At 43.6% G+C, this 13,389-nt stretch overlaps 1 protein-coding gene across 1 annotated transcript in view; it reads left to right on the forward strand.

The window, feature by feature from the left end:
- The first annotated feature begins 6,022 nt into the window (after window positions 1-6,022).
- Window positions 6,023-13,389, forward strand: part of OIT3 (oncoprotein induced transcript 3) — a 32,754-nt gene continuing 25,387 nt past the window's right edge. The window contains exons 1-2 of the mRNA XM_066622285.1: window positions 6,023-6,092; window positions 10,086-10,460. Of these exons, the coding sequence (XP_066478382.1) occupies window positions 6,023-6,092; window positions 10,086-10,460 (445 nt within the window). The remainder of the gene's footprint in view (window positions 6,093-10,085; window positions 10,461-13,389) is intronic.

Consider the following 13,389-nt stretch of genomic DNA (forward strand, 5'->3'; position numbering starts at 1 on the left):
GATGCTTTCACCAAACAATTAGATGAACTTAGTGGACAACTGATACGGGTGAAAGTTACATCAGAAGAAAATAAACAAAAGATTGAGAGATTGGGAAAAACGATAAGAAAAGATCAAGCTAAAATATCGGAGATACAAGAAAATCAGCATGATGCAGATAATATCACAATAGATCAATGGGAACAGATCTGGAAGCATAATAAGAAACTTACTAGAGGAGCAAATTTTTTATTATTTTAGATATTATAGATAAAGAAAATGATGTATACCTAGTTATTAGGATTTTAATTGTAGCGAGGATTTTATGTGTTTGGTATTTTAAAATACTTCCAATATCTATGTGAAAAATGAATTAATACAGAAAGTGATGAATGTGGTGGAGATGGACAGACTTTTGGAAATTTTGGATCAATAATGAAGGCCGATACAAATTGAGTAATGGAAAAAACCCTTTTATGCTTGGTTGAAAATGAAGTTTTAGAAATATGATAGGGCATTTAGATAATTGTATTACATATATATTATATTTGATATAATATTTGAATTATGGATGAAAAATGATATTGAGAGGTAAATTTAAAAGAGGAAATGGATTAAGATATGTAATGATTTATTAGTTTTAGTGATATACGATGGTGATGTATGATTTCCTGCACCCTTTGGTTTTTTTGTGTGTGTAGTGATGGGTTTTGTGTTGTGTGTTATGTGTTGTGTGTTTTTGTTTGTAGTTGTTTTTGGGAAATAAAATTTTTTTTAGAAAAAAAAAGTTTTCCTGACAAAGGAGCACAAATGTAAACAAGAGACGCCACTGATCCTCTCCTTATAATGGTTTCTCTTTGATCAACAGCAGCCATGCAACTAGTGTCAAAATGAATAATGCCAGATTGGAAACCTGAGATGGGGCAGGCATTGAACATATAAATGGGCAGGAAATCAGAGAGTGTGTGCACTTATACTACAGGTCAGATGTTCAGCTGAAACTTCTTGCCTTTTATTTGATCCTGAAGTCAGCCACTTGAATACATCAGCCACTCATATGACAACTCATAACTCCCTTTGACTTGCAGTATTGCTGCTCCTTCATTGATCATTTATCTTGTGGGAGTCCTGAAGCTATGATTGTTCTGAAAGACTGCAGTGAAAATTTCCATTGTCACCCTTAGAGAAATATACTGTAAAGTCATTGCTGTGGGATTTTCCCTTTGGCTTGCTTGACAGCTCTGTCAAGAATGTTTGGTGGCATATGGATGCCGGGAGGGGGATGTTTTGATTAGCCCTTAGGACCCCAAAAAGTATATGCTAGTTTACCCCACAATCCTTCATATTTGTATGCTAAAATGTTGTTCGACAAAGCCCCTTGCATTCACAAAGTACCTTTGCCTTCAGTTTCTTCCATCTGATGTTGAGCATATTGGCAAACCACCCTCACTCTACCTATCAGATGACCCGATGATATCAGCAAACTTAGAGCCCAATCTTGTGGTCCACAGCACGGAGCCGTGCCGTGGACCACACTCGCAAACGTGCCATAAGGCACATTTGCGGGGCTCACCGCTAGGCTCCCACTGGTGCTAGCCCAGTGCCAGCCGGTGCTGGGCTAGCGCCGGGTGGTGGCCCAGATTCCGCAGCTCGGCAGTCTCCTGGACTGCCGGGCTGCGGAATGGGAGGTAGGGGTGTGGGCGGGGGCATGGGGAGGCATTCCGGGGAGGTGGAAGGCATGCCAGGGGGCGAGCGGGAGGCATGTCGGGGGGAGGGAGGGAGAGAGGCAGATCCACGGAGCTGTGCTCCGCAGGATCCAGGGCACTTGTGCAGGGCTGCGTGCCCTACATGAGCGCCTTTACTTTAGCGCCGACCTTTTGGTTGGTGCTAAAGAGAGTAGCCCCATTGCGGGGTTGCTTATCTTACTCGGGGGAAGGGGACAAACGTCCCCTTCTCCCAAGGTGCCTCCCATGGTAGTGCGGGAGGTGCAGGATTCAGCGGCAGCCCTCCTCAGAGCCGCCGAGCCTGGGCGCTGCAGGTAGCTCAGGATAGTCAAATCTATGCACAGAACTGCCTTATGCTATTGCCTCTAGTTTGTCACTGATGTGTTGTGTCTGCACATTACTGAAGGACGCCTATCCATTACATCAGTGTTTCTCAAACTGTGGGTCGGGACCCACTAGGTGGGTTGTGAGCCAATTTCAGGTGGGTCCCCATTCATTTCAATATTTTATTTTTAATATATTAGACTTGATGCTACCATAGTATGCGACCCCATTTGGGGAAATGTTCAAGACCTGTACTTTGAACAAGCTACTATGTATATTCTTTTAACAATGATAGTAAATGGGACTTACTCCTGGGTAAGTGTGGGTAGGATTGCAGCCTAGGATTGTTAAAAGTTTTCTTGCTTGATGACGTCACTTCTGGTCATGACATCACTTCCGGTGGGTCCTGACAGATTCTCATTCTAAAAAGTGGGTCCTAGTGCTAAATATGTGAGAACCACTGCATTACAGGCTTGTGGTAACTGGACTCTCTTCCCTTTCTCTTGGGCAGCATGAGTAGCAAAAGTTGAGTATCTAGTATCTTGCATTCAGGGATTTTATTTTATTTTCCACTTGTTTTTTTAGCTCTGTGCCAACAGGACAAATTCCATTTGGGACAACCCTGCTTTCCTTTTGATCTGTCTCTTGCTTTTGTTTTTCATCATCTACTTCCCCTTATTTCTGTTATGTATCCAGAGTTTTAATAAATTCCTTTTTATTGCTCTTTATTACCCCCCCTGTTCTCAAACTGGGATTATCACAGTTTCCAAGACCACTCAGTCCTTACTATTTTTTGTCTGGGTTGTTTGTGCAAGTGGAGATCCACTGGATTTTGGGAACCCCTTTACAGACCAAGGAGAACTGTTTCCACGGTGGCCTGTTCCTGTTTGGTTTTTCCCTGCCAAAACCAGTGATGGTAGCTAAGATCTGCTGACATTACCCCATTATCTCCCAAATCAACCAGCTGGAAGAAGGAAAGAGTGGGACTGCTGTCACAACCCCTTAGGCAACTTGTTGTCATCCCCCAGATGTGTCATCACCCCTGCCCAGATGTGTCCATTTCCACCACACTTGAGTGGTGATCCTACAAACAGGTCACAACATGTTCCTGTGATCCTACTTCTGTGTGGAAGAGTTCTGCTATGCTGGAGAACACTCTGCTTCTGGGCAAGGCTTGTGAGGACGGAGTGTTTTGCTGCCAGATTTCTGAGTGCTTTTAGCTATTTTTTTGGAGGATGTGGAGATTCCTCTCATTTTTACAGGCTGAGGCTGGAAAAAGATAATTGCCTGATGCATACCTTTTATCTTTTCATTTGCTTCCAGCTACTTTAGGTTTAGTCACCCTTGGCAAGTATCTATGCACCCTTGGGATGTTTTAAATGGGGTAGGTTTATACAATTAGATTCAGAGAACCTTACCATTGGCTTGGCTGTGAAGATCATTGTGAACAAGGCCCCTTCAGATTATTTACTTCCTCTTGCTATACTGTATAGTTATTGCAAAAGGTTATGCACAGGGGAGGAAAGCAGGGCGTGTGGGTTATTTCCATATTGCTAGAGCAGCTGAAAGTGCAGTGGGGAGGCTGGATTTCTGACAATAATTCAGAAACTAGCCAAATGCCAAGTACTGAATCCGCCTGCATAATAAATGTCTCCTCAGCAATTCATGAGCAGCCTTAAGGTATATGGTTTCTGAGGCAAGCAGACTAAACAGCAGAGCAGCCTGGGCTGCCCAAGCTCCACGCAGTCCATAAAATGAGGTGCCAGACTCCTAAGGGGGCACAATGGTCTATACCACTCCAGATTGCTGGTGGAGGGGTGCCATTCTGGAACAGTCGTTCCACCCCCACCACAAGTGAAGTGCTTTCATAGCCTGTTCTAGGCTCACCCCTTGCCTGTAGCCCTCAGTTCAGGCTACAGAGAGCCGTTCCCAACCACGGCCCAGGCCATCCTAACCATTCTCCTTTCCCTTCCATTAATGCTCCCCAGTTTCCTTCTTTTCCTTTCCTCTTTCTCCTTGGCACCTCAAAATCTCTGGAAAGTCCATCTAATCTACCAATATCCCTTCTCTCCCCCCCCCCCGATTTCTCCCTCATTCCTCTGCCCTTTCTCTTTTTAAGGACTTCTGCTCTCCTCCACATCCTCTTTCCCCCTCCTCCTAATGGGTTTCCATACTTCTCCACTGAGTGTGACTGTCAGTGGCAGATTCCCCCCTGTATGGAATAAAAAATGAAAGTTAATTTGGGTAGTTCCAGTTCAAACCCCCAGTTTTTGGAAATTTGAGTACTTCTACTGTTCACCTTCAACCTCACCACCATTTTCCTTTCTCCGTTAAATTACATAGACACGCCATTGACCAAAATACTGGATCCCTGCACATGAATGTTTTTCCTCCATGTTTACAAGTTACAATTTTTTATTTTTATTTTTTAAAGCACTGCCTTTAATACTTTCCAGGCCAGGAAGATTTTGGGCTGTAAGGTGAATCACGTAGCTTAGAATTGTGTGGAATATATGTCGTGTATTGTATACAAATTTATTATGCCAATAAAGGTTCTGATAATGATGACTTAGCATTGGTCTTATGGCCCAGTCCTGCTCTGGCCTTACACTGGCACATCTGGCTCTGGATCTGACTGGTGGTTTGTGCTTTGCTAGCGATAGTGAAGGAGCCACATCAGCAGCAGCAAGCGGCAGAACCTCTACTGGAGCAAATAGAGTGGCAGTGAGGGCAGTTTGGATGCAGATTGGGGCAGGGGTGGGCCTGGCCAGGGGAGGGAGGGGAAGGATCTTGGCCACAGCCATGCACACTGAGATCCTATCCCTCCTACCTGTCCAGGACCTGCCACCAGGACTTACACCAGCAAAAGAGCTGGCATAGGTTTGAGGAGTCCAATTGGAGGCCAGGCAGCCTACAGAAAGGTAAGTAAAAAAGTTTACTTGCCTCTCCTGAGCTATCTGGTGTTCCCCCTTCCCCAGCCTACAGCATGTACTACGTGCTCTGTCGGTGGCACTTTCTAGGTTGGTAGGGGATAGGATTAGGATCCTATCCTTAAAGACAGGAGTTAGACTTCTGACTCTCCTCCTCTCCCACTGTGCTCCTGGCCAGGAGTCCCAGTGAAACAAGGAGCCAGAACTCCCAGTTTTTACTCTGAAGTGTTGAAATAGCCTCAATCCGCACTGAGGAGGATTTGCAGTAGTACGAAAAATTGATAGTCTGCATAAGGGCAGATCAGGAAATCCATTCATAAAATGGTCAAAGAGCAGGGACAGAGCGGAGTGGGGGGAAAGCAAGCTCCTTTAAGTGTGTACACACTAGTTATGTTTGCTGGGCTGAAACTGTTGATTGTTTTGCTCATAAGCCAAAAAGGCTCAGAGTTGTTGAGGAATACTCAAAGGGACCCACCCAATAGCAGAAATTGCCTTTCACTTATGTACAATAAAAGAAAACCTCATGTCTCTCAAAGTCACCAAATATCTAGTTGAGATGGATCTTTTTACCTTAGTATTTGTTTGGGCTTTTAGCTCCATGTTGACAACATCAGAAGGGAAGCCTTGTCCTTTTTCATGAATGGAAGCAGAAAAACATGAAGGAATGATAACAACTGGGACCCATCCTCCTCCTCCACAGGATGTCCATGGATCCCTTCCTTAGCAGCTCTTTCCAGATAAGATAGCAGGCATGTCACTGTTGAGCAATTGTGCAACAAAACAATGGAAGGATGGGCTTAAAAACAAAATGAACATGTGGGGAAAAAAACAGCCCTCTTGCCTCTGACAGGTCAAGGCTAAAGCTGGTCTCAGTGTCCCCTCACCTGTTTCCTCTGATAAAGAGTCTTCCAGTACCCTTAATAGAGTCCATCTTCATGTTAATGTGGTTCAAAACTCCAAAACCTATGAGGATATCTCTGCTATTGGGAGAACATCTTGTTGAATTCACAGCAGGTGCTTAAAAGGATTCTGTTGCTGCTCAAAGTTAACTTTTGTCAGAGGACAATGTTTGGGTTCCTGGTTTTGTCCATCTGCCTCTGTGTTGAGGCACAGCCCATACAGGAGAACACCGTGGGTGAGTAGACGCCAAATTGTTTATTTGCAGCCAGGACAGGCCGTGTTCTTCCAGTGACCATGTCCTTCTCTTGGATGTAGCCAGTTTTTAGAGCAGTAAAGGCATAGGGTGCTACCTATTTCTTGCATGCCATGGTCTCATTTGCATTTCTCTTTCATATCCCCAGCACTAAATGTACTGAATTTTGTCGCTTGGGGAAAATGTTATCCATCCCATACCACAGATCTTGGAATTGTGGCATAACGTGTTTGAACAACTGGCACCTACTAGACATGGTTTGTAGCATGATGGGTTATGTGCAATAGGACCAGTGCAGTTGCAGTCTTATGCACACTTTCAAACCCTATTGAACACAGTGGGATTAACATTTGGGTAAGCATGGATAGGATTACACTTTAAGTGTTTTTTAATACTTTAGAGAAGATACAATGTTCCCCCTTTCCCTTGCCTGAGTACGACAAACCTCACCTTGTAGTACTGCCCTATCATTGTGGAAATGTTTTACTTTGATGTTATTTTCAGCTTAATCCAATTTTATTTAGCTCTTTGAAGGTGGAAAGCTTCCTGACTCTAGTGCTAGCATGGAAGAGGGGAAAAAAAATCAGAGCAGCAACAGAGGGTAATTCTCTTTCCCCTTCTTACATGAATCATGTGCAGGCTGAATATCGAGCTAGGGCTTTAAAGTGGGAGCAAATGCTGATAAGTTAAGTTCAAAGATGGTACCATAGACCCAGGAATGGGTAACATGACGTCCCATTTATGAGAACAAAATTAAGCATGTTTCTCTTCATGAAATTGAAAACCCAATGCTCTGAAAAAACTAAACCATAGCCAGATAAATTTTCAGATGGTCTTTGAGTTCTCTAGTGTGTTATTTATTTATTTATCAAGTTGTTTCCTGCCATTTCACCAAGGGACTCAAGTGCTTCATAATGGAGATTTACTCCATTCTATCCTCACAACAACCCCATGAGGTGACTGAGGGTGAGACAGAAATTGGCCAGTGCCATCCAGTGAGTTTCAGGGCTGAACAAGGAGTCAGGTAGGAGGGTGCAGGAAAATGCTAATTTAATAAATGGGCAAGACATTCCTGCACTCCTTCCTTGATGGTTTACCACTAAGGCAGAATCTGAATAATGTACTTGAAAAAATAACTAAGGTGAAACACTGGAGACCAATGCACCAAATTCTTATTTTGAGTTCAGAAAGGCTCTGTTTTGAATTTGGGAAGAAGGAATGAAGGAAGGTTGCAATGGTAGAAAGCAAGCTTCTGCAATGAATCAATCCAGAATGAATCTATTTAGAGTTAAATTGTGAAGACCCAGTACTTGAGCCATTGAACCACAGTGGGTTATGGCTTTTGTTTCTTCTCCCCCCCCCTTCCCGGGCATATAGGAGCTGCTGGTAAGGGGATGTTGATTGAAAAATTCATCTAGGAAGAAAGGATAAAATGTACACAAACACATCCCTCTAGTGCTCTGAATGAAATGGTGACTTACGTGTTCACATTTGCTTGTGTGTGTCCACACACACTGATCATGGATTTCCTGAATAACATTTAGTTTGACCCTAAGTTTGAATTACTAGCACGGTATCCCATCGTACCTATAAAATGGTGCCAGCTTGACATAATAAGCCTCTTTGTGAAAAATCAAATCTCAAAAAGGAAGAAAATGTGTTTTGTCCAATTTGGATGCCTCTAATCAGATCAACTGGCTTTTTTTAGTATAATGATAGTAAAAGGTATTGCATTTGCCTAAGTCAGAAAAATATTAGCATAAATCCTGCTTTAATTGTGAACATGGTCAGTCATGGTTAACGGGTCCTTAATTGGGTGTTAAATGTATGCAAAGATTTAAGCTGCTAACTTCCACTTCAGAAGCTGCTAAAGAAAGATTAAATACGGCCTTGATGAAAGGTGAAATGAATATTTTTTGTTACATTCTTCTCTCTGATGACTTCATTTAAAATATTTTCAGAATCTTATTAAACGCTCTGAACAGAGGGTCCCCTCAATGTCCTTTGCGCATACACAGAGTTCCCACTGCAGACTTGTGGGTAAACAAGGAACTTGTGGGTAATCAAGGAAAGGACACAGCTCGAGTGACATCTCTCAACATCCCCTCATTGTCACCCACATAGGAGAATCTCGGTTCTAAGGGCCCAATCTCCAACTTTCCAACGCTGATGTAGGTGCAATGCAGTCTCAATGTAAGGGAACAAATGTCCCTTGAAGGCAGCTTGTAAACTTCAACTGCTACAGAACTCTGTGGCCCACTTAAGACAAGAAAATTTGGTCTTATCTGCACAGGTTGGCAGTTCACTTTCAGAACAGATCCAAGAACTTGTCCTCTTGCTGTCAAGGCAGTTGTCAAGGTAAAGCCCTGAAATACCTTGGGCCCCCTAGGAAACCCGCCTTTCATGTACCATTCCTCACCCACAGAGAAATCACTTGCTCCATGCTCCTTCTTTTTCATGTAGAAGGTTGTTTGGGACACTTTGTCACACCTTTATCATGATGTACCTGTCCTCTGGAGTTCCCTGTCTAGGAAGATCCATCAAACCACTATGCATCTGCTATAGTCCGATAGACTTACTTGTTGGCAACCTTCAGTCTCGAAAGACTATGGTATCGCGCTCTGAAAGGTGGTTGTGGAACAGCGTCTAATGTGGCTGAAAAGGCCAATTCGGGAGTGACAATCCCTTCCACACTGGGAGCAAGTACAGTCTGTCCCTGGTCTGTCTCCCTGGCTATGGGCCTTCCTTCTTTGCCTCTTTGCCTCAGACTGTTGGCCAAGTGTCTCTTCAAACTGGGAAAGGCCGTGCTGCACAGCCTGCCTCCATGCGGGCAGCTCAGAGGCCAGGGTTTCCCACCTGTTGAGGTCCACTCCTAAGGCCTTCAGATCCCTCTTGCAGATGTATTGCAGCTGTGGTCTACCTGTAGGGTGCTTTCCTTGCACAAATTCTCCGTAGAGGAGATCCTTTGGGATCTGGCCATCATCCATTCTCAGACACCACTTTGAATATTGTGTCCAGTTCTAAACATCACACTTTAAGAAGGATTTTGACACTGGAGTGGATCCAGAGGAGGGCAGGTAGGGTGGTGAGGAAGCTGGGCACCATGTCCTATGAGGATACATTGAATAAGTTGGGCATGTTTGTAGAATAGATGGTTAAGAGGATACATGATAATTCTATCCTCTAATTTAAGAGGTTCCCATGTGGAAGGTGGAGCTGATTTCTGCTCAGCTGCTCCAGAGAGTAAATCGGTTTCAAAGGGAGATTAAATTACAAATGGTAGTTTTGATTAAACATTAGAAGGAACTTTCTGATGGTATGAAGTGTTCAGCAGTGGAACAGTCTGCCTTGGAACATGGTAGAATCATTGATATCATGGGAGGTCTTTAAGCAGAGGATGGACAGTCATTTACCAGGGATGACATAATTATGGACTAATTATGCCAGCCTGCACTGGCAGGGGCTTGGAGTCTATGATCAAGTAGGCCCTTCCAATTCAATGATTCTGTTTCCTTTCCACTGCAAAATGAAAGAGCTTTCCAATGAGCAAGACCTTTCCTCGGAATCTTGTTTAAGAATTGCACTTCTGGTTGTGTTTTAAATTAGTTTTTAAACATTTGATTTCATTATATTTCAAGGGGATTTTTTAATTGGTTGTAAATGATTTTGAAAACTAAAAGCAAGCAATTGCTTTAAAATAAATAAAACGCTTTTCTTCAGTTACCAGGTGAAAACATATTTTGTGTTTCATTAGAGTCAAGGCTCAAACTATGGGCTGCTTCCAACCTATATAAACCTTTACATATTAGGGATCTGAGGCTTCATTTTCCCAGTATAGAAAGTATATAAAGTACAAGCCTCAACAGACGCCTCTTTGTTTTCAGAACTGAAAAGCAATCAATGAAATGATTCAGGGCAGGCATGTATTGTGTTGTTGTGATTGTCAGTAGGTTATCTCTCCTATCTGTGTTCCAGCTCTTGATCCGTGCTCTGCCTACATCAGTCTGAATGAACCTTGGAGGAACACCGAATCCCAGTTCAACAGTTCGTATGACCAGCCTGAGTGTGACAGCCATGTCAATGGGGAATGGTACCGCTTCACTGGGATGGCTGGTGATGCCATGCCCACCTTCTGCATCCCTGAGAACCACTGTGGTACCCATGCCCCAATCTGGTTGAATGGCAGCCATCCTCAAGAGTCAGACGGCATTGTCCAAAGGCAGGCCTGCGCAACCTTCAGTGGAAACTGCTGCTACTGGAACAGTACAGTTGATATCAAGGCATGCCCAGGAGGCTATTATGTCTACCACTTGCCCAAACCCAGCGTTTGCTTTCATGCCTACTGTGGGCGTAAGTGACGCCACCTAAGTGATTTTTTTTCTTTTCAAGCACTTCTTCAGGCAAAGTGTGCGTGAAGTGGTTCTCTTTTGAGTATATACAGTACACTAATGGCCCAATCCTAAAAAGGTCTTACACTGCCAGAACGTGCCACCAGAACAAGTAGACTCAGTGGGCCAGCACAGGCTTACCCTGGGGCAAGGGAAGAAGTGTTCCATTAACCCAATTAGACCACCAAGGCCCAAAATTCCCCTGCAGGATAAAACACACTCCCTGTTGGCATGGGGTTAATGGCTGGAGAGCTCACGAGCTTGCCTTGGGGTCAAAGGCCGGCATGGTGCCAACATCCAGCAAGCCCATTCTCAGACACACTGTAATTTTAAAATCAACTTTCAGGATAGGAAAACATTTTAAAGTATTCACAGAATAGGGGCCTCAAAAGACTTGATACCATGGTGCTGGGGAAGGGAAGTCTCATCTGTTTTTCTCAGCACCATTTTCCTAAAATAAATTATCCATTTCCTCCTTAGCTGCTATTTGCTCTGTTAGGGGAAATTTATAGTTTTCCTTGCCCTCCATAGTTGTTTATTAAAGAAAATTAAAGAGATGGAAAATTCAATCACCTCTGACATTTTTGGGCCTTAAGGTATGTTTGCGGTCCCTAGCATTGATGAAGCACAGGAGCTCCGACACTCAGCGGTCGTGAGGACCGCTGAGCAGTGGAGAGGTAGGTGAGGCGGGGAGAAGGCGCTCCAGGGCGGGTGAGGTCGAGGGAGGGTGGGGAGAGGGTGGGGAGGAGGCGTGCCAGGGGAGGAAGTGGGGTGGGAGGGAGGCCGGACCAGTGGAGCTTCACTCCACTAGATCCTAAGCCTCCATGTTGGGCCATCCGCCCAACACAGAGACCCAATGCTGACGCTTGGGTCGCCATAGAATTGAGTAGCCCCATTGCAGGGCTACTTGCCTTACCCGTGGGAAGGGACTAAAGTCCCCTTCTACCAAGGAGTCAGTGGCGGCTGCCTGGGGCACGCTGGATGCAGCGGCAGCCATTTCCGGTGCTGCTGCAGTCCCTCGTGCCCAGCAGCTCAGAAATGGACTGTTAGTCTTCCTCCTGGATAGGCTGGCCCTTATAGAAAGGCCAGCCTACCCAGGAGGATGACTAAGGCAGTTGCATCAGACAGCAGACTGCGACTGCCACTGCTCACTTCCTCCACCGCTCTTCCTCCTGCTCCCTGGATTTGAAAAGGAAGAAGGGAATAGAGTGGAAAAGGGAGTGTGGACGAGAGGCGGGAGGTGGGCTAGAGCGTCTCCAGTGCTCTGGTTCACCACTCTTTTCTCTATCCTCTTCCCCTCTTCTTTTTCAAATCCAGGAATCAGGAAGAAGAAGCACAGCAGCAGATACAGCAGGTTGCTCCCCACCAGGTAAGGGGGGGCTGGTTTTGCCCTCACACTGGGAAGACCCGGATACAAATCCCTGCTGAGCTATAAGCTACTTCACAGGATTTTGTGAAAAACTTGGGATGGTAGGGGAACCCATACACCACTTCTGAATCTTCTTGAAGGAAGGCTAGAGTAAGAATACAATGAATAAAAATAAGATTGTTCCAAATGAAGTCAAATATTCCACTGGGCATGCTCTAGCCCTCTGGCAACAGTACTTTAATTTTGGCCTAATTTCGTGACTGAAGAAGTGATCTGGGTTTACTGACATTGTTATTGAACATTTTTCTCATTCAACTGAATGAATTAAACCAGCACTAGAAACAAAGCCGTTTGCTATCTTAAAGTGGAATAAAATTGCTTTTCCTTGCAGGTAATCAAAACTATCTTTTATTGCATAGATGACAAATTCACCTGCTAGATGTCTCCTCTAGTTCTTTCCCTCCAAAGCAATATTAATAGACAAGCACTGACGCTGTGACAATGTCAATTTGACTTATACAAAATGAATGGACCATACAACATGGTCCCAGCCCTCACTGCAATCATAAAATCTGTGACTTGTTACATTTTCCTGAGAGTGTTGTCAACTGGATTTATAATGCAGACAAATGTATACCGAGTTTGCAAGAGAGAGTTATTTAGGATTCTTGCAAATCAGAAATAGAGATTATCAAAATCTCTAATGCAGAATTCGGCCACCACGATGCATTTAAAACACTCTTTGAAAAAGGAGGGGGAAAAATCTACTGTCACCATCTAACCTCTCTCTTTGTGCCAACCTATGGGCAATGACATTTGTTTTATTGCCCTTAAAGGGCAATGACAATATTGTTTTAATCTTTTATTGTACAGTATTGTGTTCCTTTTACATTGTAAGGTGCCTTGGGTGCCCCATTGGATAGTAGAAAGGAGGGGTAAAAATTAATTTAACAACATCAGTTAGCATTAAGCCGTTTCTGCCTAACGTTGTATATATGCAACAGGGACCAAATATGTACACCTGTGGTCCAGGCAAAAATGGATTAAGAACACACTTGAATATTTTTCAAGGATTACTTTGGTAAATATGTGCTACTATATAAAGAATTAAATGAAAGTATTAAAATCTTGACCTGTCCTTAGATCCTTGTTGTTGCTTAGGTATTTCACACTTCTTTCAGTACGAAGGAACGACTTATAGACTGAGATTTGACATGCAAATTTAATGAACAAATAATTAAAGGATGGATGAATAATCAACTGAAAATTCTGTGATTTGTTGATGGCCTCGGCCATCGATGATAACGAAATAAAAACACATAACACCAGTTTCTGTACTTCTCATTTTTGTAAAAAAAAAAAAAAAAGGCAAAAAAAAAAACCTTGAAATTGTAAAATCTGCAAAAAAATAAAACTGCTCTCTAACACTTCTACATGCATGTGGCTGCATCTGCTGACACTATACCACCTGTATCACTTATCTAGTATACTTCTAATGCAATTATAATTCAGAATTATAATG

This window comes from Tiliqua scincoides, chromosome 3, assembly GCF_035046505.1.
Source record: "Tiliqua scincoides isolate rTilSci1 chromosome 3, rTilSci1.hap2, whole genome shotgun sequence".
NCBI classification, from domain to species: domain Eukaryota; kingdom Metazoa; phylum Chordata; class Lepidosauria; order Squamata; family Scincidae; genus Tiliqua; species Tiliqua scincoides.